The sequence below is a fragment of the Hemiscyllium ocellatum genome, chromosome 2, assembly GCF_020745735.1.
Source record: "Hemiscyllium ocellatum isolate sHemOce1 chromosome 2, sHemOce1.pat.X.cur, whole genome shotgun sequence".
NCBI lineage: Eukaryota > Metazoa > Chordata > Chondrichthyes > Orectolobiformes > Hemiscylliidae > Hemiscyllium > Hemiscyllium ocellatum.
The window spans coordinates 83,175,723-83,202,942 of NC_083402.1; the positions used below are offsets into that span (position 1 = coordinate 83,175,723).

Below are 27,220 nucleotides of genomic sequence, written 5' to 3' on the forward strand. Positions count from 1 at the left end.
TTGTTCAACTCACTCAGTTTGATCTATTTCTGTCTGTCTCACTCCATTATCTCAAGTGCAACTATAGCATGATCATTCAACTTGATGACATGACATGACACTGATATTTTGATAAAACAATCTCAACCTTAAAAGGCTGAACATGAAACCCACCCAACACTTTCGCAGAGACTTCGCCATCACTGACCTTCTCCTGGACCAATAAAACAAACTTCTCTAATATAACAGCCCCAACCCAATCAGTCTGCTGTCTCCTCCTTCCCAAAATGCATATCAGGTATGGCAATGTTCTTGTTGGTCCACCGAACTTTGTTATATATCTAAACTCTAATTTCATCCAATTTGGTCTTCAGTGTCTTCCTATTGATGCTCAACTCTTCCAAAATTTTTGCCTTCCAATATCCAATCTTTCTATCCCTGAATCCTGCACGATGATAGCCCACAGGCTATCTGGTCCTTCCCCAAAACACAGCCAACCAGTTTCTGCTTATTAAAATCCTCCTTTGGCTCATGAAACTTGTTCTTATACCAAACAATTTCACTCACTTTCTGCAAGTGACATTTGCAGAATTATATTTACAGATACATTCTTTTTCTCAAAAAGCAAACAAACAATCTGCAGGCAGTCAATCCATGTAATATTTCATAAATGCCTATTTTGGAAACAGAACTAGCCTGACTCAAGATGAGGATACAGACAGACTCTAACCTCACATCTTTAATGCACTGTCTGAGCTGAGTTTTTTTTTAATAAAACCTTAAGTTATCTTGAGAATGTGATTTGAAAGAAGTTCTGGGATTTACATTTTAATGAACCGAAACCTGCAGCCCATTCTAAAAGATGGGAGCTTTAACAGCAATCTAGGTTTGTTCAATATATCATTTCAGCTGCATGACACTGTAATCTTTTGCTATAAATTTTATATCTTATCATACTGTTCCACAGCTACCTGATGAAGGAGCAGTGCTCTGAAAGTTAGTGCTTCCAAATAAACCTGCTAGACTATAATCTGGTGTTGCAAGATTTTGAACTTTGTCCATCCTAGTTGAACACCAGCTCCTCCAAATCATTTCTCCAAATGAAATGTTTTACCTGACAAACCCACTGGGATCATCCTATTCATGGAATAAACTGAAAATCCTTGGTTTAGTCCTACACAAGTAATCACTCATCGTTTATTTTTAAAAGAGAGAGCACGTGAATGATTACGTTTCCTGATTTCACCCAGAATTAGACATTTTCAAACTTATTCCCAACTTAGACATACACGTGTAACTAAAGTCACACTATCAACCAATATGCACCATACATGCACGGGATCTATCCTTAAATTGATGATGCTTCCTCATATCATTTCATTAAAGGACTCTAAGCCATTCTCAGTTTCACCATCTCAATGGTCTATGATACCATCTCACATTGCAATGCTTCTACACTTCATTTTTCCCCCAAAATGAAGTTGTCCCCCGTATCATGTTGATATGGCCATTAAACACATGGCTGTACTAAACATCTTCTCTCCCTTCCACAATTATGACAGCATTTCCTTTGTCCTAACATTCAATCTCATTAGCTAAATTCAAATGATCATCCTGCACCACAAACGCTACAACCAATCACATCTTTCCTTTCAAGGGTCTGAAGAACTGTTTCCTACACAACTCTAACATCCCCAACACCGGCCCTCATCTTTCGGGCAGCACGGTGGCACAGTGGTTAGCACTGCTGCCTCACAGCGCCAGAGACCTGGGTTCAATTCCTGCCTCAGGCGACTGACTGTGTGGAGTTTGCACGTTCTCCCCGTGTCGGCGTGGGTTTCCTCCGGGTGCTCCGGTTTCCTCCCACAGTCCAAAAATGTACAGGTCAGGTGAATTGGCCATGCTAAATTGCCTGAAGTGTTAGGTAAGGGGTAAATGTAGGGGTATGGGTGCGCTTCGGGGGTCGGTGTGGACTTGTAAGTAATCTAATCTAAAACAATCTCAACATACTCTTTCATGTAAAAGTAAAACACACTACACCTGCTCTTGTACCTCCTCACTTGTCCATAATCTCAAAACATGCCTTCAAGTTGAAACAGTACTTCATTTAAGCATTACAATGAATGGTAGCAACAAGTACTTCTTTCAATGTTATTCCCCTAGGCTGGGAGTTCCAACAACCGAGTTCAGTCTATCAGAGTGATCCAGTCACCTGTCATTTTCAATTCTCCAAATAATTCCTACTCTGGCCTCTCGGTCCTCAGTCTTCCAGAATGTTCTTCAAAATTATGTTAGTTTCATCAGATCAGCATGTCACATTTCAGTGGGATACTTTGCAGTCTTCCAGGCAATAATATAGTTCTCCATTTTCCCCGCACAACAGCTACTGATGTTGTCCCAATTTAAAACCTCCTTTACACATCTCAAACTTTTTAAACTTTGCTAAAAAGGTCATGATCCTACAATATCAGCATTTGAGAAGAGAGACAAATCAAGTATTTTCAGCAATTTTAGTTATTAATGCAAAGCTACAAATTGCTGGGTTTTAAAGATAGAAATATGCAGTTTGTATTAGATTGTATGAAATTGATTAATTAACTATTCCATTCCAAGTGCAGTATTATTATAATAATATACATAAGCAAACAATTCACAATAGGTTACATTGCTCATTAAGATTATACCTACATGTGAAAAAAAGGATGTGGTGCATGCACACTCTAACCAAGTTTTTTTTAAAATTTGCGGTTAACACAAAACAAGGCTAAGGCCAAATAAGATTAGAAATAAAGAACATTGGTTCAGAAGTGGTTTTTACCAAAATTTTGTTATGATAATGATCAATTCTTGACATCTTTTCTTTCAAAATTTGAAAAATTTATATCCCACTTTCAAGTAGTTAGCAAACAGACAAACTTAATTCATGTATTCACTTATAAAAATTGGAAGGACAATATTTAAAAACAAAATCATAGAATCATACAATGATGCAGCATAGAACAAGAGCATTTGATCAAGACAGTACCCTAAAATAATTGCCCGAATTAGTTTCTCTTCAATACTCTTCCCCCATATCTCAAAGTTCTCCAAAATCAAGCAGTGACTCAATCCACTTCAGGAAATTATTACTGAATCTATTTTCACTGCTCTCTCAGACAATATACTCCAAGTCTCAAAATAAAACTGAAACACATGTTTTACACATGTAACCTCTGCCACTTGCCTTAAACCTGTGACCTCAGTTTTGTTAGCCCCTCACAAAAAGAAAACCCAAGAATAAGCCCAGTCTCTACAGGTCAATTAATCAATCAGTTAAATCTCAGAAGGAGAAGGTTTTAGGGCTGGTAATTTTTTAAAAATTAAGTCATTTGAACAAGTGTGGTTTAACAAAATCTAGCACAGCTTTCCTAACTTAGTTTTCTGATATGATAATAAAAGGTTAACATGAGGATAATATAGTTGATACGGTACATATAGGACTTCCAAAAGACATTTGATGAACAGCCACACAACTAACTTGCCAAGTAAGTGAAATTAAAATTAAATTGCCACAACGGATATGCTGTTGGCCAAGTAAAAGGAAATAGTCTACAGAGTTGTGATTAAAGTTAACCTAAACCTCACAGAGGACACATCTAAGCTGACAGAATGCATAGAACCCTATCAGACTAAATTGATTGCAGAAAATTGAGAAATGCAGCATGTTGGCAAAAAAATAACTTGCACTTTTTCTTTTAAAAAAGAGAATTTCCAAGAACAGAAAAATGGAGGTGTATATACAAAACCAATGGAAGAGGCAGCACAAATTAAAACAGGTGGTTAAAAAACCTGATGATACTGGGTTTCATAAATTGCAGCCTAGGACATATAAGCAAGGATATTGTGATGACCCAGTATAAAACAGTGATGGTCCAACTAGATAATGGTCTGATTATGAGGGCTTTAGTTAAGCAGATTAATTGGTAAAGCTGGTAGCTACTCTCCTTGGGGAAGATCCAGAGATTTGATAGAGAAGTGTTCTAAATCAGATGACCGAACACTGATTAGAAAGAAACTATCTAGGTGGAAAAAGGATCAAGACATCAGTACAAGACAACTGGCAAAAAAAATGGAGGATTAAAAAAGGTTTAGTCACACAGTATGTTAGAATTTAAAAGCACTGTCTAGGATTGTGATGGAAAAAGATACAATCAGCTTTTTCAACACGAATTTGACAATCATTTGAAAAGGACTACACTTGCAAACATGACAGGTCAAATATAGTCTCCTTCTGTGCTGCAATAATACTTCAAATCCATGATACTCTATGTTAGTGAAAACCATTTCTGACATTTATACCTAGCTTATCACAACCCTTCACAATTTTTAATGCCTCCACAAAATCTCCCCTTAAGGATAATGCCAACATGAAACTCAAACTATTTTCTTTGAGGGTTCTTCTAACAAAGAAAAACTGCTCACATTGGTCTTTTTCTCAGGGATACTTTATTTTTCAGGGCCAATATTTCATTATCACTAACTCCTTTCTTTAAAAGATGATGCAGTCGTATAGTGGTACTATCTTACATACAGGCTGACTTTTATTTAGGGTTTTCCAAAGGGTTTATGGATTCGAAACATTAACTGCGCTTTCTCTCCACAGACGCTGCCAGTCCTGCGTTTCTCAAGAAATTTCTGTTTGTGTTTCAGATTTCCAGGATCCACAATGCTTTGTTTTTTTTAAATCAACTGTAACGCACCCAACAATAGAAAATCCTAAAGAAATTTACTTTTAATGCAGTGTTTTTGAATTCTAGTTCCTATTGAACACATCTGTCAATCTGCACAGCAAGCTCCCACATATTGAATGTTTTCTTTTCCAATCAAATGGGATGGGAAAGAGAAGGGAGCATGCCAGGTTGACCCCACAACTTACATTAACCCTTGCCCCATGTGATATTTCCTCACTCTTTGCTAGTTCGAAGGATACATCCAGGAACAATATTTGGCCAACTTTAAAACCAGTTATGCTTATTAAACTCAAGCTCAACAAGAAAAGCACAGATTCAGACTTCCAATCTCAATCTGACAAGATATGAGTGGCAAGTGTGAAAAATGGAAAATCAATGATCCCCTAAATAGTCATGATTATTTCAGACAGGGTGGATGGACACGAGCTATTTGTTGCACCCAACCTTGTCGCCAGCCTGAAATTAGACTGTTTACATACAGAAGTGAAAGTGGGAAAAATTCAAGGAAATGTAATTTTCAGATTAAAAACGTGAAGTCAACCATGACTGGATGTAGGTTGGCTCACTGAGCTGGAAGGTTCACTTTCAGAAGCTTTGTCACCATACAAGGTAACATCTTCAGTGAACCTCCGAATGAAGCACTGGTGGTGTAACCCGCCTTCTATGTATATGCTTTAGTTTCCTAGTGTTGGTGATGTCATTTCCTGTGGTGACACAATTTCCTATGGTGACATCATTTCCTCAGGAGGTGGTAAATGGGATCTAAGTCAATGTGTTTGATGATAGAGTTCTAGTTGGAATGCCATGCTTCTAGGAATTCTCGTGCATATCTGTTTGGCTTTCGCTAGGATGGATGTGTTGTCCCAGTCGAAGTGGTGTTCTTCATCACCCATAAGTAAGGATACTAGTGAGAGTGGGTCATGTTGTTTAGTGGCTAGCTTTCTGCCTGTTTGTTACAGTTCTTGCAAGGTATTATGTAAATGACATTAGTTTGCTTGTTGTCTTTGCATAGGGTATTTTAGTGTGTTGGTGGGTTTGTGGGCTGCCATGATGCCAAGGGGTCCAAGTACTGAGTACTATCAACAAACACATTGACTTGGATCCCATTTACCACCCACTGAGAAAAACAGGAAATGACATCACCAACCCTAGGAAACTCAAACTTAAAAAGTGGGCTACATCAGCAGTGCTTCATTCGGAGGCTCACTGAAGAAGCTACCTAGTATGGTGATGAAACATCTGAAAACAAATCTTCCAGCTCAGCGAGCAAACCTACATCCAGAACCTCAAACTGAGCTATAAATCTTCTCAAAACTCGCTCAGCTATGACTTTCAAATGTTTTTGTTTCTTACCAAAGACAGAGGAATAACTGTTGTGGTTCTGTTCGCCGAGCTGGAAGTTTTTGCTGCAAACGTTTCGTTCCCTGGCTAGGGAACATCATCAGTGCTATTGGAGCCTCCTGTGAAGCGCTGCTTTGATGTTTCTTCCGGTATTTATAGTGGTTTGTTCTTGCCGCTTCCGGGTGTCAGTTTCAGCTGTAGTAGTTTGTATGTGGGGTCCAGGTCGATGTGTCTGTTGATGGATGTTCTTGCCGTTTCCGGGTGTCAGTTTCAGCTGTAGTGGTTTGTATATGGGGTCCAGGTCCATGTGTCTGTTAATGGAGTTTGTGGATGAATGCCATGCCTCTAGGAATTCCCTGGCTGTTCTCTGTCTGGCTTGTCCTATGATGGTAGTGTTTTCCCAGTCAAATTCATGTTCCTGGTTGTCTGAGTGTATGGCTACTAGGGATAGCTGGTCGTGTCGTTTTGTGGCTAGCTGATGTTCATGGATGCAGATTGTTAGCTGTCTTCCTGTTTGTCCTATATAGTGTTTTGTGCAGTCCTTGCATGGTATTTTGTAAACTACGTTAGTTTGGCTCGTGCTGGCTACTGGGTCCTTTGTTCTAGTGAGTTGTTGTCTGAGTGTGGAAGTTGGCTTGTGTGCTGTTATGAGTCCTAAGGGTCGCAGTAGTCTGGCTGTCAGTTCTGAGATGCTCCTGACGTATGGTGGTGTGGCTAGTCCTTTTGGTTGTGGCATGTCCTCGTTCCGTGGTCTACCTCTTAGGCATCTGATGATAAAGTTGCGTGGGTATCCGTTTTTGGCGAATACCTTGTATAGGTGTTCCTCTTCCTCTTTTCGCAGTTCTGGTGTACTGCAGTGTGTTGTGGCTCTTTTGAATAGTGTCCTGATGCAGCTTCGTTTGTGTGTGTTGGGGTGGTTGCTTTCATAGTTTAGGACTTGGTCTGTGTGTGTTGGTTTCCTGTGTACCCTTGTGGTGAATTCTCCGTTGGGTGTTCTCTCTACTAACACGTCTAGGAATGGGAGTTGGCTATCCTTTTCCTCTTCTCTCGTGAATCGTATTCCTGTGAGTGTGGCGTTGATGATTTGGTGTGTTTTTTCTATTTCTGTGTTTCTGATGATTACAAAGGTGTCATCGACGTATCTGATCCTCACAGGAGGCTCCAATAGCACTGATGATGTTCCCTAGCCAGGGAACGAAACATTTGCAGCAAAAACTTCCAGCTCGGCGAACAGAACCACAACAACGGACACCCGAGCTACAAATCTTCAACCAGACTTTAAACAGAGGAATAACATTCACAGAGAAAGATAGAGGGGATTTTGATGAAGGAGGTTTGTAACCAAAACATGACTTGACTTGATTTGTTCTCTGTGATTCCTGTTGCATCCTCTTTCTAATCATTAAGCAATTGGTTAAACCAATTGCCATCAGCACTGCCAAATTATGCGCTGCATGGCAGCAGAGACATCAGCCAGGGTGATCCTCCTTCTACTTCAATGACAGGTTCTCTCACGACTGCCCTAGCTGCTCCTCCAAATCATAGATTCTGTCGCCAGAGAAAGAGGAAGGAACTCAGAGTTGTTATAACAAGAGATTTTATTTAACGATAATCATTTTAAAGCACAAATCATTCTAACTATTAAACATTATAACACCTCATTTTTTTCTTGCCAATCAAAATATTTTAAATTAAAAATGTTTTCTATTCAAGTCTAGCTTCACTAAATACAATCCAAAAGAGTCCAAGTATCAACAACTAAACATTTCCAATTTTGAAGTTTCCAACATTACCAGAAAAAGTCAATTATTTCATTGGAATATCACAGGCCATTGCCAAGTCACATGTTTAACGAATCATCTTCCTACAAACTTTAATGCTATGGCCAATTCTCTATATTGCCTATGCTCCTCTTAATACAATTTATGGCAGTGCTTATGAATACTGTAGGGTTTCTCCAGATGACCCACTGCCAGAACCTGTATTTGTCACCTCAACCAGTATGCAGTTCTTGGAAAAGGTTTGTTTCAAGTGATTCACTACCACGAATCATTTTATGTTTTCAACAAAAGCAATGATTCATGATATAGGATATACCACTATACAGTGCTGATATAAGGGGATTGAATGTTCAATAACAAGCTTCATTGCATGATGCAATAAGTACAACTATATTTGATCAGTCATAATGACTAGGACCTCAGGGAGATGGTATAAATACATCTGTCCCCTTCAAAAGCCGCAGTAGAATTTTTTCTGTCCAAAGATTGTGCTGCATTAGCTTAATGGGTGGAGCCAAATGTAACATGAACATTAACTCTTTTCAGTGCCACCAAGCTTTCTCCCCCCTCCCACAAATGTATAATGGGTTAATTATGTTACTTTTATCACATCATCATTTCATCCTTAGTCACTGACTGCACAATTGAAGGTGATCTGGATATTTCACACTTTTCTCAGAATGCATCCTCTTTGGACTTGAAAGAATAATAGGTCTCTTCTTTGGGGGTTGTTCACTCTGATTCTGATGTGGTGAAGGACATTGTTGGTTATTACCTTATGTGGAGAATCTTTAATCTCAGAGGTTCCCTTGCAGGGAACACTTCCTATAATTTGGGTAGTTAATCCATATCACCATGTGAGGAAGCTTTAACCTCATGAATGTCCACAATGGAAAATAACTCTTCTGTTGAAACAAGTAATTTCTTCTTGATAGTACTCTAGGTTTTTGGATTAAGCAATTACTTTCTAACTCTAAGGAGATCTCTTTTTGCAATATCCTGAATGCTCAAACATGGTAATTTCTTCTTCACAACTTCCGAGATCCGTGGACATTGGTCCGACTCCAATACAGTTGTATGCAGCTCGTTTGATGATCAGTCTATGCCATCACCAAATACAAGGAAGATAACTCAAGTGGATTTTCACACACTGTCATCTTATTAAAAATTCCTGCTCACTCAGCACTACTTGAATTACTAGCATCAAAGTGTCTGACGTTAATCAATGGATAAGCTCAAAGTGGGTTTTGTTAATCCTTGAACTCAGTATCTGCACCTTCTCACGTTTTGTTCAGTTTCAATTTATGATCACTCTTCAATGATGACAGGAGCAATCTTCAGACTTGACAATCCTAAGTAATTGTACAAAATGAGATATGAGATCTTCAACCTTTTAAAATTTGTGGCTAGCACACCACTGACTGATCCCTGGCTGTACATGTGGCAATGCCCAAGTGTCACTGGTTCATCCTTTGCAACACAACTCCACAAAGGAAGCTAAAATAACTACTTCCTTGTCATATTCTGGTAGGTTGCCCATTTTTTCAAAATATTGCTCGTACTCAAAATACTTGTTCTCAATCAACTCACCAGGCTTTGGTCATAGTCCTATACTTCTGACAGCTACGCCACCTATGTCTCGTAGGTTCATCTCTACAGGTTACATCTTCTTCAGCAGCGGTAACTGGCCTTTATCAAAAACTTAAATTTAACAGGTTGCACATGAATGTGAACCAATTCCACGAATCCCAGATCATTTGGTTCACCAATTTCCCCTATTTTCTCTCATTTGGTTATCTTTTCTAAAAGAGACTGCTGTACTATATGGAGTTCTTTTGAATGCATGACCTCCTCCTTTTCTGCCACTTTGTAATTATGTTGCATGCCTGCACTTTATGCTCAATTTTGAAGCAATGTTGTCTCCATGAAACTTAACCTTACATTCAGTATGGTCTTGCTTCAAATTGAATCTGTTAGAAAGTATTGTATCTACCTTATATTTCTGTAATTATGTCTATTGTTACTGGGTTTCCTCTTCTAGGTTGTTGCTGCATCTCAGACGGAGTTTGTTTACTTACTCCTGAGTAAAGAGAACAACTTCCTGACTTTTATTGTCTACAACACGAAGCTAAAGAGACAATTAACTGCGACACTAATTGATGGTTGTGCTTTTAGCTAAAACCACCATTAGGTGAAATGTTGTGCATGTGAAAAATGAGATGTCATGTTTAAAGTTAAGCAATATGATTAGAAGTAAAATTAAGGTCACCAGAGCAAACAAAAGCACATTTGGGAGGATGCTTGAAAGTATCCTGTGTTTGGAACTTTGTATTCTGTGTTTTAATAGACCCAATTAACGTTGCTGTTATCATTAGACTAACAAATCGAGATGAAAGTCCATCAGTTTTATAGAGATAATTACCTTAAGATAGACAAAGGCAACCAGTTTGAAACTGTTTAAAATGTTTTCAGAAAGTACATCAAGTCTTTACCAGACAGTCTGCATTTCATGAATGGCATGATGCCACTGGTACAACTGCATGTGTGAAAAAGGATCATGGTTATAAATACTCCTACTGAAAACAGAGCTTAAATACAAATACAAATCCTTTTAAATCTTTAAAACGGCCAGAAATTATTTCTTCTGCTTGATTTCAGATCAAAAAGTTATGTTCTGATGTATCTCTGGTTCTGCACCCCTTGTGTAATATTTCTTTTCTGGCCCTCTGTTCCTTGCAGCCACACTCCGTAAAAGAGAGAGGCAATGCCATAGTGATATTTTCAGACTAACGATCCAAAGACACAAGTAATGTTCTGGGGATATGGATTTGAATCCCATTATAGAAGATTTATAGAATTTGAATTCCATAAAGTCTGGAATTAGAACTCTGGCAATGACTGTGAAAACATTTTTATTCATCATACAAACCCAACTGGTTCACTAATGTTTTGGAAATGAAATCTGCAGATCAAAAAGCTTTATTTTTAAAATCATAGATTGTGGATACCCCTTGCTACGTCAAGATTTATTGCTCATCTCAAATTGTCCTGGAGAAATTAGCAGTAATGTGCTGCCTTCATGAATTGCACATCCTTTTGGCTTAGGCCACAGTGCTCTTAGGAAGAGAATTCAGGATTTTGAGCCAATGTTAGTTTGCATATTAAAATAAGGTAAATAGAGGTGGTGAGGCAATGACCCAAGGAAAAATTTGAGGGGTCTGAATCTTGCCAGTTAAGTTCAAAAGCAGAGCAAAGTAGGGAATGCACGAGTTGCAAAAATATTGCATTCTCAGGGAGCTAAGATATGACAAAATAGGGATAGAAAAAACAAGGCTGACTATTTTAAAATTGAGTTTTCAAAAACCAGAAACTATCTCTGGATGATAACATGTGAAAATAAAGCTGGCAACTGGTATCAGCAAAAATATAACCATGAGACATTTTTCCCACAGCTTCCAAGATTGTGCTTTTACACTTGAGCCCTTCATTAAAGTTGTTGAAGTCTAAAGGAACATGCCTGAAAATTTTCAAAACTCGCAGAAAAAGCTATTTAAAATTTGACCACTTGGACAATATTCTACTTTACAAAAACTCCATTGTAGCACAGTGATCAGCACTGTTGCATCACAAATGCCAGGGACCCGGGCTCGATTCCACCTTTGGGTAACTCACTGTGGAGCTTGCACGTTTGCCTAGTCTTTGTGTGCAGTTTCTACCTACAGCGCAAAGATGTGCAGGATGGGTGGCTTGACCATGCTAAATTGTCTATAGTATTCAAGGATGTGCAGGCTAGGTGAATTAGCTATGGGGATAGAGGAGAGGTCTTTGTCTGGGTGGGATGGTTTTCACAGGGTCGGTGTAAACTCGATGGGCCAAGTGGCCTCTTTCCACACTGTAGGGATTCTATGATTCTAATAATCCATTGCCAAGGAAGAAAATCCCTGATCTCAACAAGGTGCAGTTAAAATTAGGGTACAAAACAGAATTTAATGTTGAATAATGTATCTTTAAATGTGCTCAGTATTGAATATTGATTCCACAACGGAAATAATGTTTACTCCAAGTAGATTTAATCCAATGTAAAATCTCTTGACAGCAACTAAATATATCTGATGGCAGATGTACAATTAACAAATGCACTAGTGCACTGTCCCGAGGTAGCAAGCAATAGCAGGAATCTTGGATATAGGTGCCTGACTGCTTCACCAACAATTTGAGGGCAGGAGACTGGGGGAGAAAGGAAGGAATGGAGTCAAAGGGCACCTACAAATTAAACAAATAAAAATGAAGTTGTTTATCATTTCCAATAAAAGGTGAATAGAATTGAAAGGTCACTTGTATACACCTATCAGCTACATCTTGAATAGAGCTAATGGTTGAAAAAGATGTTAAAAAAATATAACTTATTAAATAAAATAACAATGAAGTGTGCACCAAAATCCATACTTAGAGCTCAAGTTTACAAGTCATGAATAAGACTTACTTATTCCATTTAGAAATGTTAATAGTTACAGTGATATGTACTTGAAGAAATTAAAATGGAGGAAAACAGTCACAGTCATCAAAACACAATTGTTAGATCAAGCATGATCTAAATTGACAGGAGAAAATGATCATATTTAAAAGGTTTCTTAGAATTTTTTCCTAAGGCATTACATGGAAAACAATGATGAGAATGAGACACTGCTGAAGAATAGGATGTTGACAAGTGATAATGATATGGTAGCAGTGGATATTGGACTTTACTAATGTTGGTGCCACAGGGCTCCATCCTACACTAACGTTGCACGGTGGAGGTAGTTGACTACAAATGAGAATAATGCACTGAGGGGATGACTAACAGCATTTGTACCTTGGCCAGTATCAAATAAGTTTTAATTTCAACAATATAAAGCAATGTACAAGTCAATTTTTAGAAAGTCTTACAGGTGAAGCAAAACTTGGTAAAAGGAGAAAAAAAAGACTAGAGGTATTGTCGGGTTCAGTTACATCCAGAGCGTTATTTACAAAGAAGAATTTTCAAAATAGAGGTATATTACCAAACAATTCGCATTTAAGCCCCCAGAAATCATGCTGAGCTCATACCAACAGACATTCAGATTGTTTCTGAAGGAGTGCATTTAAGAGGAGCTGGTGAAAATTGTGGGTCTAGTAACCCACAGACTCAGGTTAATGTTATTGGAGTAAAAAATGAGGTCTGCAGATGCTGGAGATCACAGCTGCAAATGTGTTGCTGGTCAAAGCACAGCAGGCCAGGCAGCATCTCAGGAATAGAGAATTCGACGTTTCGAGCATAAGCCCTTCTTCCTGATGAAGGGCTTATGCTCGAAACGTCGAATTCTCTATTCCTGAGATGCTGCCTGGCCTGCTGTGCTTTGACCAGCAACACATTTGCAGCAGTTAATGTTATTGGAACATAGATTCAAAACAGCTGTGTCAACTGATGCAATTTTATTTCAATGAATAAATCCTCAATTAAAAGCCAATGACTACAAAACCATGGTCAGTTCCCTCATTTGACACACTATTGCCTTTCAGGATGAAAATGTGCCATCTTTACCTGATATGCTCTAAACATATCAAAACAATTACAAAGTGAAAGGGAATCAAAACACAGGGTCAATCTGGCATTGACTATACCCAACAGCATCAACCCAGCAAAGCTGCTCCTTTCAAACATCTATGGTTTGCACCACATTGGGAGAGCTGTCACTTGTTGAGCAACAACCTGACAGTCATGCTCAGCAAATCATAACGAACAGACAATGACCTAAACACCACGATGATTATCTTAGGTTCGTACCATCCCATTGCCGAGTGAAACTCACCAGAGGCGGTGCCACAGTGGTATGCAATCAGATGTTGCCCAGAGTCCTCAGTGATTTTAGACTTCATGAAGTCTCATTACATTAGATCAAAGATAGGCAAGACCACCTCTGATTGGCAATAAATACTCCTTTTTATTGAACACCAAATTTTAAAAAGCATAAAAAAGGTTGCAAGTGTACAGCTAGAATCTGGGTGGGAAACTCCAACTCCATCACCAGCAGCAGCTCATTAGCATAATTTCTGACCAAGTTGTCAAAACCCTAAAGGATACTAGATTGGTGAGGATGAAGTCAAATAAATGTGTACCATTTTGTTTCCCTCACCATCCTACTTGAAATAACATGAAGAGGCAGCATAGTGGTTTACACTGCTACGTCAGTGGCAGAGACCCAGGTTCAATTACAGCATTGGGTGACTGTCTCAGTGGAGCTTGTGGAAACTCTGTCTGGGTGGCTTTCCTCCAGGTTTTTCAGGTTCTTCCCACAATCCAAAGAGCATGTTAGGTGGATCGGCCATGCTAAATCTCCCAGTGTCCAGGGATGCGTAATCTAGGTGCATTAGCCATTGAAAATGCTGGGTTACAGGGACCGCGAGAGATGCTCTTTCGAGGGTTGTGAGAACTTGATGGGTTGAATGGTCTGCTTCCACACTGTAGGGATTTTACAATTCTACATCTGTCTTGACATGGTACCAACAGAGACCACCACACAGTCCTCGTGAAGATGAAGCCCCGATTTTAGACTGAGATAGTCTCAATAAATGTGATGTGTCTCAATAAATGGGATAGATTTCAAACAGACCTAGCTAATAAAAACTGGACATGAATGGTGGTAGACAACTAAACTCGCTGGACAAGGGGGCTCCACAAATACTCTCATCCTTCAATGGCAGTGGAGCTCAGTGGGTCTGTGCAATAAACACGGTTGCAACCTTTGCATCCAGCTTAAGCCACATGTCAAACGGATGCTCCATCTCTGCCTCCTCCTGAGGTCCCCAGCATCACAGATAACAGTCCACAACAAAAGGTGAGACCAGTAAATACAGTAGATTTGCTTCTCTGAAAATATTAAATCAAATGGTCATCTTCACCCATCATTATTTTGAGATACAATGATCTGAAGTTACCATGATGTCAAAACAAATATTAAGCTAATTAAACATAGCGTGCTGCAAACTGCACCTGGAACATAGTAAAATAATATTCAAATTTTGCTCTTGCTTTGTGAGATCCAAAAGATTATCTATACTATAAATACATGCTACAGTGTAGAACATTTTAAGTGTATTACCTTTGCTCCTGTGTACAATAATGTACCAATGACTTAGAATCAGAGTCATAGAGATGTACAGCATGGAAACAAACCCTTCAGACCAACCCGTCCACGCCGACCAGATATCCCAATCCAATCTAGTCCCACCTGCCAGCACCTGGCCCATATCCCTCCAAACCCTTCCTATTCATATACCGATCCAAATGCCTCTTCAATGTTGCAACTGTACCAGCCTGTGTGTGAAAACGTTGCCCCTTAGGTCTCTTTTATATCTTTCCCCTTTCACCCTAAACCTATGCCCTCTAGTTCTGGACTCCCCGACCCCACGGAAAAGACTTTGTCTATTTACTCTATCCATGCTACTCAATTTTGTAAACCTCCATAAAGGTCACCCCTCAGCCTGTCCATATAGCTCAAATCCTCCAACCCTGACAACATCCTTGTAAATCTTTTCTGAACCCTTTCAAGTATCACAACATCTTTCCGATAGGAAGGCGGCCAGAATTGCACACAATATTCCAACAGTGGCCTAACCAATGTCCTGTACAGCTGCAACATGACCTCCCAACCTCTGTACTCAATACTCTGACCAATAAAGGAAAGCACACCAAAAGCCGCCTTCACTATCCTATCTACCTGCGACTCGACCTACAAATAGTTATGAACCTGCACTCCAAAGGTCTCTTTGTTCAGCAACACTCCCTAGGACCTTACCATTAATTGTATAAGTCCTGCTAGAATTTGCATTCCCAAAATGCAACACCTCACATTTATCTGAATTAAATTCCATCTGCCACTTTTCTGCCCATTGGACCATCTGGTCAAGATCCTGTTGGAAACGGAGGTAACCCTCTTCGCTGTCTACTACACCTCCAATTTTGGTGTCATTTGCTAACTTACTAACTGTACCTCTTATGCTCGCATCCAAATCATTTATGTAAATGACAAAAAGTAGAGGACCCAGCACCGATCCTTGTGGCACTACACTGGTCACAGGCCTCCAGTCTGAAAAACAACCCTCCACCACTACCCCCTATCTTCTACCTTTGAGCCAGTTCTGTATCCAAATGGCTAGTTCTCCCAATATTCCGTAAGATGTAACCTTGTGAATCAGTCTCCCGTGGGGAACCTTGTCAAACACCTTACTGAAGTCCATATAGATCACATCCACTGCTCTGCCCTCATCAATCCTCTTTATTACTTCCTCAAAAAACTCAATCAAGTTTGAGAGTCATGATTTCCTATTCACAAAGCCTTGTTGACTATCCCTAATCAGTCCTTGCCTTTCCAAATACATGTACGTCCTGTCCCTCAGGATTCCCTCCAATAACTTGCCCACCATCGACATCAGGCTCACTAGTCTACAGTTCCCTGGCTTGTCCTTACCCACCCTTCTTAAACAGTGGCACCACGTTAGCCAACCTCCAGTCTTCCGGCACCTCACCTGTGACTATCGATGATATCTCAACAAAAGGCCCAGCAATCACTTCTCTAGCTTCCCACAGAGTTCTAGGGTACACCTGATCCGGTCCTGGGGATTTATCCACCTTTAACTGTTTCAAGACATCCAGCACTTCCTCCTCTATAATCTGGACATTTTGCAAGTTGTCACCTTCTATTTCCCTACAGTCTATATCTTCCATATCCTTTTCCACAGTAAACACTGATGCAAAATATTCATTTAGTATCTCCCCCATTTTCTGCAGCTCCACACAAAGGTCACCTTGCTGATCTTTGAGGGGCCCTATTCTCTCCCTAGTTACCCTCTTGTCCTTAATGTATTACTAAAAGTCCTCTGGATTCTCCTTAATTCTATTTGCCAATGCTATCTCATGTCCCCTTTTTGCCCTCCTGATTTCCCTCTTAAGTATACTCCTACTGCCTTTATACTCTTCTTAGGATTCACTCCATCTATCCTGTCTATACTTGATATATGCTTCCTTCTTTTTCTTAACCAAACCCACAATTTCTTTAGTCATCCAGCATTCCCTATACATACCAGCCTTCCCTTTCACCCTGACAGGAATATACTTTCTCTGGATTCTTGTTATCTCATTTCTGAAGGCTTCACATTTTCCAGCTGTCCCTTTACCTGCGAACATCTGCCTCCAATCAGCTTTCGAAATGTCTTGCCTAATACCATCAAAATTGGCTTTTCTCCAATTTAGAACTTCAACTGTTAGATCTGGTCTATCCTTTTCCATCACTATTTTAAATCTAATAGAATTATTTTCGCTGGCCCCAAAATGTGCCCCCACTGACACCTCAGTCACCTGCTCTGCCTTATTTCCCAAGAGTAGGTCAAGTTTTGCATCCAAATACTGAATCAGAAAATTGTCTTGTGTACACAAATTCCTCTCCATCTAAACCCTTAACACTATGGCAGTCCCTGTCGATGTTTGGAAAGTTAAAATCCCCTACCATAACCACCCTATTATTCTTACAGATAGCTGAGATGTCCTTACAAGTTTGTTTCTCAATTTCCCTCTGACTATTTGGGGGTCTATAATACAATCCCAATAAGGTGATCATCCCTTTCTTATTTCTCAGTTCCACCCAATTAACTTCCCTGAATGTATTTTCGGGAATATCCTCCCTCAGCACAGCTGTAATGCTATCTCTCATCAAAAAACACCTCTCCTCTCTGGCCTCCCTTTCTACCTACCTGTAGCAGTTGTATGCTGCAACATTAAGCTGCTAGTCCTGCCCATCCCTGAGCCATGTTTCTGTAATTGCTATGATATCCCAATCCCATGTTCCTAACCATGCCCTGAGTTCATCTGACTTCCCTGTTCGGCCCCCTGCACTGAAATAAATGCAGTTTAATTTATTAGTCCTACCTTGTCTCTGCCTGCCCTGACTGTTTGACTCTCTTCTGTTCTCAACTGTATCAGTCTCAGATTGATCTCTTCCCTCACTATCTCCCTGGGTCCCACCCCCACCTTACTAGTTTAAATCCTCCTGAGCAGCTCTCGCAAATTTCCCTGCCAGTATATTAGTCCCCTTCCAATATAGGTGCAATCCATCCTTCTTGTACAGGTTACTTCTGCCCTAAAAGAGATTCCAATGATCCAAAAATGTGAACCCTTCTCCCATACACAAGCTCTCAGCCATGCATTCATCTGCTCTATCTTCCTATTCCTGCCGTCACTAGCTCGTAACACTGAAAGCAATCCAGATATTACTACTCTAGAGGATCTCCTTCTTAAATTCCTGCCTAACTCTCTGTAATCTCCCTTCAGACTCTCAACCTTTTCCCTTCATCTGTCGTTGGTTTTCCAATGTGGACAATGGCCTCTTGCCGACCCCTCTTCCCAGTGAGAACATTCTGCACCCTCTCTGAGACATCCTTGATCCTGGCAGCAAGGAAGCAACACACCATTCTACTTTTTCTCTGCTGGCCACAGAAACGTCTGTCTGTACCTCGGACTAGAGAATCCCCTAACACAATTAAACTCTTGGAACCCAACATACTCGTCATTGCATTAGAGCCAGACTCAATACCAGAAACTTGGCTGTTCGTGCTATGTTTCCCTGAGAATCCATCACCCCTACATTTTTGAAAACCGCATACTGTTTGAAATGGGTATATCCACAAAGGCCTCCTGCACTAGCTGCCTCTCTCTCTTACCTTTCCTGGAGTTGGCCAATCTATGGTGACTGTATCTGAGTCTTTCCCCCCTACCTATAACTGCCATCCATATTACATACTGTTGCTGTTGCAAATTCCTCATTGTTACTGTCTCTCCAACTGATCCATTCGATCTGATAAGATTCGCAACCAACAGCATTTATGGCAAACTCTCTTTAACCTCCCACATCTGACAAGTGCATATCATGCTACTAAAGGCCATTTTTGCTTCTTTACACTTTACAGACCCAGAAAATAACAGTCGTATTCCTCTACAAAAGCTGCCCCAGGTTAAATTAATAATTATGACTTATATTTTAAGTGTAATCAAGAGACGTATCTCCAAAAACATAATCAAGAAAGAACCTGTTCTACTCAGTACTGCAGACTTTCTGTAGGTCACATTTAAAACAATACATTTATGTGCTTTTGTGCTGTGAGCTTCACTTAACAGTTCCTCCAAGATCAGTTGTGAATTTCACTGTTTGTTAATCTTCCCAGATGGACTCCAATGTCCAGCAATACATGAATTCAAACAGCAAAGGCAGTGTCAGTTTCTTTTTCTCTCTCTCTCTCCTGCACTGACCTCACCGTGTGCTTCCTTTGTCTGTTCTTCTTTTTTTTTAAACTGCTATTGTTTTGACTTTTTTTCCCCAAAGTTCCAAAACAATGCAACAGCACATGAAACATTAATTGCTATTACGGGAATTCAAGGAAATTACCTCCAGCACCTAAAATACCTCAGAAAAATAAAAGGAGCAGCTGCTATCGCCAGAAATTTTTCCCGTCCTCCATCTTGGATTACACAGAATCCTTTTTTAAATTGAAAAAACTTAAGATCTCTATTTAGTAGTGATTTGGAATGTTAATAATTATATTGAAATATGCTCATCTGCAATAGGATCAAAGAGAGTAAAATAACTGCAAAAACAGTCTTTCATTTCACACTGGAAAATATTCAGAGCAAAGCAAATCAGTAACTTCTTTCCTTTGGAACATTTTAGACTGAGCTTAGTCATGGAGAGAAAAAAAGTGAACATTTTGATTTCAGTAGGACTTGTCTTTGCAATGAAAGTTCTTGGGTTTAAGCATTAACTGTGTTTCTCTTGACATATGCAGCCAGATCAGCTGAGTTACTTCAACACTTTATTTCAGATTTCTCGCACCTGTAGTACCTTATTTTAACCTATTTGCATTTTTGAAAACTACCACACTAATTATGCTTTCAATCTGTATCAGAAGTTATCGTATTCATTCTCTACAGTATAAGTATTGATGGGAAGATGAATAGTTATTATTACCTAGTACAATCAGTAGACGACCCAATCATTTAGCCCAACTGGGTCAAGGTATTTATGTTTAACAAGCATCTTCTCAAAGCATCTCAGCTTATCAACATATCACAATGTTAACTCCTGTACCCTTACTTCTCCTCCAGATGGAAGTGTTCAGGCATTTGGAAGGCTCTGTTCTAAGGAACTAGGTACAGAGGAACCTCAACTATCTGAATACCAATTATCCGAAAATTGGATTATCCAAAGGAGATCACGAGGTCCCAAAACAAACATTGCAAAGACGTGTTTCCAACATTGATCGCATCTTTTGTTTACAGTGATTAAGCAGGCACCGTCTCCAAATGACTGACCTCCTGTCCTCACTCTCTCTCCCCCACACCTTCCCTGGAGTTCTATACAGGGGTGTACCCTAAATCCCCCTTCCCCAGATAATCTGACTAACATTGTCCTGTAAAGGATAAAGGTGGAACCTATCAAAAAGTTGCAGTGAAAACTTGTGAGCATGTGCGCGGCGGTGTGCGCGCGTGCTATTTGGAGACGTACCCCACAAAGGCAGCTGCAGCAGCAGTCTTATTGTTGGTCTCCAGTCTGGCTGCCCTGGAGAGGGTGCGGGGCAGGTGATGGTGTTGGGCAGGGTTGGGGGGCAGGGGAGTGGGGTTGGGGGACAGGAGGGCAGTGTTTGATGGCATTGGAGCAGGAGGCAGTGTTGGATGAGGTTCTGGGGGCAGACGGGGGGCAGGTGATGGACAAGGTTCTGGGAGCGTGCAGGAGGCAGTGTAGGACGAGGTCCTGGGGCAGGCGGGGGGCAGTGTTGGATGGAGACAATGTTGGACAGGGTTAGGGGCAGTGTTGGACAGGGTTTTGGGAGCGTGCGGGGGGGGGGGGTTTTGGACGCAGTTCTGGGGGCAGGCGGTGTTGGACGAAGCTGGACGGGGTTGTGGGGGCGGGGGGGACAGCGTTGGATAGGGGCGGCGTTGGATGGGGCGGTGTCAGACGGGGTTGTGGGGCAGGCGGGGGCGCTGTGTCAGATGTGGTTGTGGGGGCAGGCGGGGGGGGACTGTGTCAGACGGGGTTGTGGGGGCAGGCGGACGTGGTTGTGGGGGCAGGCGGGGGGCTGTCTCAGACATGATTGTGGGGGCAGGCGGACGGGCTTGTGGGGGCAGGTGGGGGGGGCTGTGTCAGACGGGGTTGTGGGGGCAGGTGTCGGATGGGGTTGTGGGGGCAGCGGGGGGGGGGGGGCTGTGTCAGATGGGTTGTGGGGGCAGCGGGGGGGGGGCGCAGTGTCAGACAGGATTGTGGGGGCAGGCAGGGGGGCGGCGTCAGATGGGGTTGTGGGGGCAGGCGGTGGGGGTGGGCGGCTTCTCGTGCACTGTGTGGTGCTGCTGCTAGTTTCCTGAACAGGGAGCAGGACTTTAAATGAGCCCCAGAGGAACAACATTTAATTGATTAACTGAATAATCAATTTTCTGAATGAAATAGCGACCGTCCATCTCGTTCGGATAATCGAGGCTGCCCATATATTTCTGCACTGCATCAGTGAATGTTAGTGATAGAGCTCACAGTGGTAGCTCAGCAGCAACCAAGTGAGCTTCTTTGTTCCATATGTCTATGAGTGGAATGTTTTTGGATCTACAACCAGTCAAATGGAGTGCATTCCATCAAAGTCCTGACTTGTGCATTGTAGATGATGAACAGGCTAAAGGAATTAGGAGGACAATTACTCCCTGCAGGTTTCTTCGCATCTGACAGGGAGGGAACCAAGCTGTCGAAGATTGGTATCTATGATGTTGGGGACCTCTGGAGGAGGCCCAATTGGATTGTACATACAGCAGTTCTGGCTGAAGATGCTTCGAATCGCCTCAGCCTTGTTGTTTTGCATCTATCAGGAAATCCTTACTTAAGTAAATACATACTTAATAATTTGTTTACTGATGCTGTTTACATTCTACCAGGTCTACTCAAGTCCTGCCCTCATTTTTAACCATGTTTGGATCAAGGTTGCAGAGCTGAACTCAATGAAAAATGAAAGCAACTACTTGACATCAAGTCAGCATTTGACTAAGTATGGTGTCAAGATGCACTAACAAAATTAGTGTGAAATGAGAAAACATTTTGCTGGCTTGAGCAATTCCTAACAAAGGAAAATCATTGAGCTGTTTGAAGGTAAATCATTGTCGGCCACAGGATCTTCCAAACCCACAAGCACGTCCACGTTGATGGTTAAAGGCAGCAGATATGTGGGATTGTTTTCACCTGTATGTACCCTTCCATCACACTCACCATTCTGATTTGGAAACATATTGCCATTCCTTCACCGTCATGGCGTCAAAATCCTGGAATTTCCTCCCTAATAGGATTATGGGGTCAATGTACAGCATGTGGGTTGTAGCAGTTTAAGGAGGCAGCTCACTATCTTCCCAAGAGCAACTGGGAGTCATGGGCATCATTGGACAGGCAATAAAAATGTTGGCCAGCCAGCGATGCTCACGAATCCCATGAATGAATTTAAAAAAGGCATGGCTGCAGGAGTATCTCATGGTAGCATCTCAGCCATCTGCAGCTGCTGCTTCAATGACCTTCCATCATCAGACTAAAAATGGGGGATGCCTGACACTGTACAATTTCAACACTATTCACAACTGTGCAGATACTGAAGCAGTCTATGCCCAAATGCAGCAAGTCCTGGACATTTTATTCAGGAATCATTAATGTTTAAATGGAAAACATTCAAGTGCCATATATTAAACAGAATGAAAAGCACCCTGGGATGTAATGTTGAAGATGCTACATAAGTGTAAAGTTTCAACATAAAACATCAAAACAGACCACTGAGTATCATTTGAACCCAAACATATCTATGCTCACCAGTTAATAACAATGCTCTGTTTTTAATTGATCCTCATTCTTCACATCTTCTTACATATAATTCTAAAACCATGTGTATTACGCAAGATATCTTTATGCAAGTAAAACCAATGTAAACAAAACAGTAATGTATTACAGTTCTTTTCAGAAATTAAAATACAAATAATGAGAGATTGCACATTTAATGCAATTTGTAAGGTAATTAAAGTAGAAAATCATTCAAGAAGTTACTTATTGTTAGGGTTGCATAACACCCATATCAATTAATAAGAAACAAGATCGCTCAATGTAACTACAGTTCAAGAGATGTAAATATTTTTCACTAATGTCAACAGCAACAAGTAGCATACATTATTTCTGCTACTGATGCTAACTATTGAAACCACACAAAGTGAGTCAGCAACATTTATCCAGCATGCTGCTTTTGGCATTTACTACCCAAGACTAAAATGCTATTTCACACCCAAAGTGCTAGCCATCAAAATTAATTTCCTGTATTTTTCACTCAGTTCTGTCAAATACTCATTCAACTTCAGATTTATGGCTCTGCTGCACACTGGATAAAGTCACTAAGCTACCCAGATGCTCTCAGTTTACAGGCTGATGATCAAAAAAAGTGAATGTAAGCAAATGAACGTAGTAGTTTACAGTCAGAGTCATAAGATATACAGCATGAAAACAGACCCTTCAGTTCATCCATGTCGACCAGATATCCTAAATAAATCCAGTCCCATTTGCCAGCATTTGGACATATCCCTCTAAATCTTTTCTATTCATACATCTGTCCAGGTGCCTTTTAAATGTTGTCATTGTACCAGCCTTAACCACTTCCTCTGGCAGTTCATTAAATGCAAAGAGTGCGTGCATGCAATGAGAATCTTTTTTGCTTTCCTCAACTTGAGAATAAAGAAGATTTACTTTTGATATAATTCAAATCCAGTAGTTGCAAAGTTTAGAAAATAATGAAAATGGACAGCAAATTTGTATTTTACAGACTTCCCAGTCTTAGAAAGTGAGTGAAAATTTCTCCTGCATACTTAGATTGCACTTAGCCAAAAAAACTTCCGATCTAATCAAATACATTAAACGAAATTATGATTTTCTGTAACCATCTTCCAAACCACATGACCGAACTGCTCAAGTGTAAGTTGAACACAACTGCCTGGGCACCTTAATTTCCCTCTCTCTCTCTGCACCTCCATCACAGAGGCATTGAAATGGAGACCAATCCTGTGCACATACAAATAATTAAATTATAGCTTTTCCAGGAAGATAAAAGACTCGGACAGATTTTTGGTGTCTCAATAAATCAAGAAGAACGCAACATGGAAAGAAAACTGGAGGCTGAAAAGTAATCATTTTATTTAATTATGCAGTAGACTTGATGGGCCATAGGGTGTACTGCTGTTCCTATTTTTTATAAAATGATTGATTTTCCCCTCCTAAACCAGTGTCTCCAAGTGGCGAACATAATCCAGACTTCTCACCACATGACTTCACACCTATAACCACCCTCACCTTTGGGCACATGTTACTTTCAACACTGTTTTCCCATCTTTTTGGAAAAGGACCAAACTGTCATCCCATGATGAAGGGCTTTTGCCCGAAACATCCATTTTCCTGCTCCTCGGATGCTGCCTGACCTGCTGTGCTTTTCCAGCACCATTCTAATCTAAACTCTGGTTTCCAGCATCTGCAGTCCTCACTTTTGCCCTGTTATCCCAGTGGATAATTTGCAGTCAAATAAAGTCTCCCCCACTCCTTCTCACCCAAATTATTTCCAGCTGCTTTTAATGCTGGCAAGCAGTGTTTGAGGGATTACATTTTAAAATTCTGGAAATCTAAACTTTATCCCCAAACAAGAGCATCCCATCACACATTTTGAGATTAACCAACTGAATACAAAGTTTGAATTAGAATCCTGCTAACTGATTTAGTTCATGAACTGACTAATTTAAACAGTTGACCTACCCGGAGAGCTTCTGATGTTATGTAATCCCTTTCAGAATTTTAAAAATTCTGATCAAAATGTTAAAATCAAATCTCAGCTACATAATCGGGACAGCAGAAAAAAAAACTCCTTGACAAAAGAAGTGTGTAATTCAATAAGGCAAACCTACTAGAAATTTGAGAACATTTAATTGCCAGCGCTGCTCTGTCAAAAGATCAAAAACAAATATTCGATTCTCCAAGATAATTTTAAGAGACTTAATTTACAGGTGCCATTTAGCTAAACTACACAAAAAAAGGGGGCGTGTAATAGGACAAAACAGCAAATAACAATCGAAAGGATAACAAAACCTCCAGAGAGAACAAAACTAACTTAATAGACTATAACGAAAAACGAAAGTAACTTTAAAAGTTAGATAACGAAAATCAAGGAAACCATTATGATCCGAAGAAGCATAATCGCCACACCCAGCTTGCTCGTCTAGTTAGTGAAACTGTGGAGTCAATAAAGATTAAAGAGACCCGTGTGATAGATTGACGGTATTGCGATGCAGTTAAACAAAGTAGGGAAGAAACCTAAAGTTAGAAATCTATTCAAAGTGTAGCCCATTCAAGCTCCATTCTCATTAACCCGTCCAGAGTTGAGAGCAGAAAATGATTTCACCAGTTAGTCTGAAACAACTTCAAGGGCCACCCCCAAAAGAAAAAAGTTGCTAATGGTCACCAGTTTAGATTAAGTAATAGTGACTTCACCGAGGCTCAGGAGTTTTAAAATAAAAGGCAAGACAACAGACTTCCGATACAAGTTTAACCAGTCCATTTACCTTCTCGCTCATTCTACTTCCACCTGAGGATCAAGTTACAGGAGCCGACAACAGGCCGCCAACTTTAACAAAGTTCAACGCCGCACGGCGCCCAATAAACCACTCTGTAGGAACGACCACAACCTGCCTTTAAAGTAACCTGCATCATTAAACTCGGGACATTTATGATAACTTTTAAGCTAAATTGGGAGGAGGGAGAAAATGAAAATACAAAAGGGATTCAGGCCTGCATAAAAATTTGTTGGAAACTGCTGACATGCCGACGCACCGGAAGGTTAATAACATTGACCAAGAAATGAGACTTACAAACAACATATGACACGAGAATGAAGTATTAATCTACCTCAAGAGGTCTCGCTTTCAGGCACATAAAGTGGCAAATGATAGTTTTCCTGAGTTGAGTTTAACCCATTCAGATACAATGGAAACTAACTACTCAGGAGCTCTCCCCATGTAGCTGAGAATACTTTGTTACTCACCCAGCAGTAGCAGTTTGAGTTCCCTTCGTGCGTCCCTCTTGTCCCTCCTCAGTTGCCTCTCAATTTCGGCATTAATCCGCTGAGACTCTTTATCCTCCTCGGATAGACAGCACCCCGCCATGATGGAGCCCAAACCAATGTCCCTGGGTAAAAGAGGAGCGCCAAAACAGACACCTCACAGACACTCAGTATCGCCACAAGAGCCGTGCTTTAACACCCTCACAGCCACTTCACCATAGCCACGGCATGGAGAACTGCAGAATCACACAATATAAAAAAAACACAGCTTTGATTTTTACTTCGTTCCTTTTGAACCTTTTTTTCCTCTTGAATCAAAAGTTAACTTCAGTTTAAAGCAATCGTATGAAACATTTGAAAACTGCTGCTAGTAGAGATGTCTCAACTCCAGAGTGGGCGGGAATACGCGAAGAGGGAGGAGAAACAGAACCACTCCAACATAAAGGACAGCGAGCCGGCGGACATGCCTCAGTCTATCAAATGGCAAGGAAAAAAGGCGGTGCGACATGAAGACGAGGGCAAGACTAGTTCAAAACTGTTAGTACGGCTGAAAAATGGCGTTGCTGTAAATCTTTCGCTGGAAACCATTAAGAATTTTTGTTTTCTTTCCATTTAAATACTTTCCAAGATTATTTTCGTCATACAATGTGCATGTTTCAAAGACTACCTTAAATTCGGCTGAGGGCATCAAGAATATATTTGAATGTCATCCAGCAACATAACTTGCAAAATGCCATATATTTGGATTAGTTCAATTTCAAAAGTGACAAATCAAATACTTATGTTGTTCTGGATAATTTAACCCCAGCCGCAAAAAAAACATCTTTACAGATGCTGTCTGACTTACTTAGTCCGGTATTTTCTGTTTGTATTACTTATGTCTTTAAAGGTGATATATAAATATATCTCCAAGTGTATCACCGGAGCATTATAAACTAATTTAGTAAGTCGATACAGAAATTTAGAATTAGGCGAATGTTATTTAACCCTTCCAGGCACTCAATAAGATCAGCTCCTCTACGTTTGTGACCCATAAATCTTGATCTTTAGGTCAGGTGTTTAGTCACAGAGGCAGGTTTGAAGACTCATCTTAACGGGCAAAACAAGCTAGAAGAAACAAAGTTCTGAGCAGGGGATTTCAGAGCCTGGGATCTCTGAAGCTAAATCGCTGGCCATGTGGCAGCGAATGCTCAAGAATCTTGAATGAGTGAAGATATCTGAGAACTA

The 27,220-nt window shown here is 40.5% G+C and overlaps 1 protein-coding gene across 2 annotated transcripts in view; it reads right to left on the bottom strand.

Moving 5' to 3' along the window:
* The window catches only part of LOC132823891 (guanine nucleotide-binding protein subunit alpha-14), a 156,757-nt gene extending 130,308 nt beyond the window's left edge, over positions 1 to 26,449 (bottom strand). Inside the window, exon 1 of one of the 2 annotated variants that reach the window (XM_060838003.1) lies at positions 25,497 to 25,773. Coding sequence is in view for 1 of the 2 variants with exons in the window: in XM_060837994.1 (XP_060693977.1) it covers positions 25,976 to 26,096 (121 nt within the window). In the remaining variant the exon portion in view is untranslated. Of the gene's footprint in view, positions 1 to 25,496; positions 25,774 to 25,975 lie in introns of those variants that run through there. The other variant, XM_060837994.1, reaches the window with a different exon arrangement.
* Positions 26,450 to 27,220: the final 771 nt, after the last annotated feature.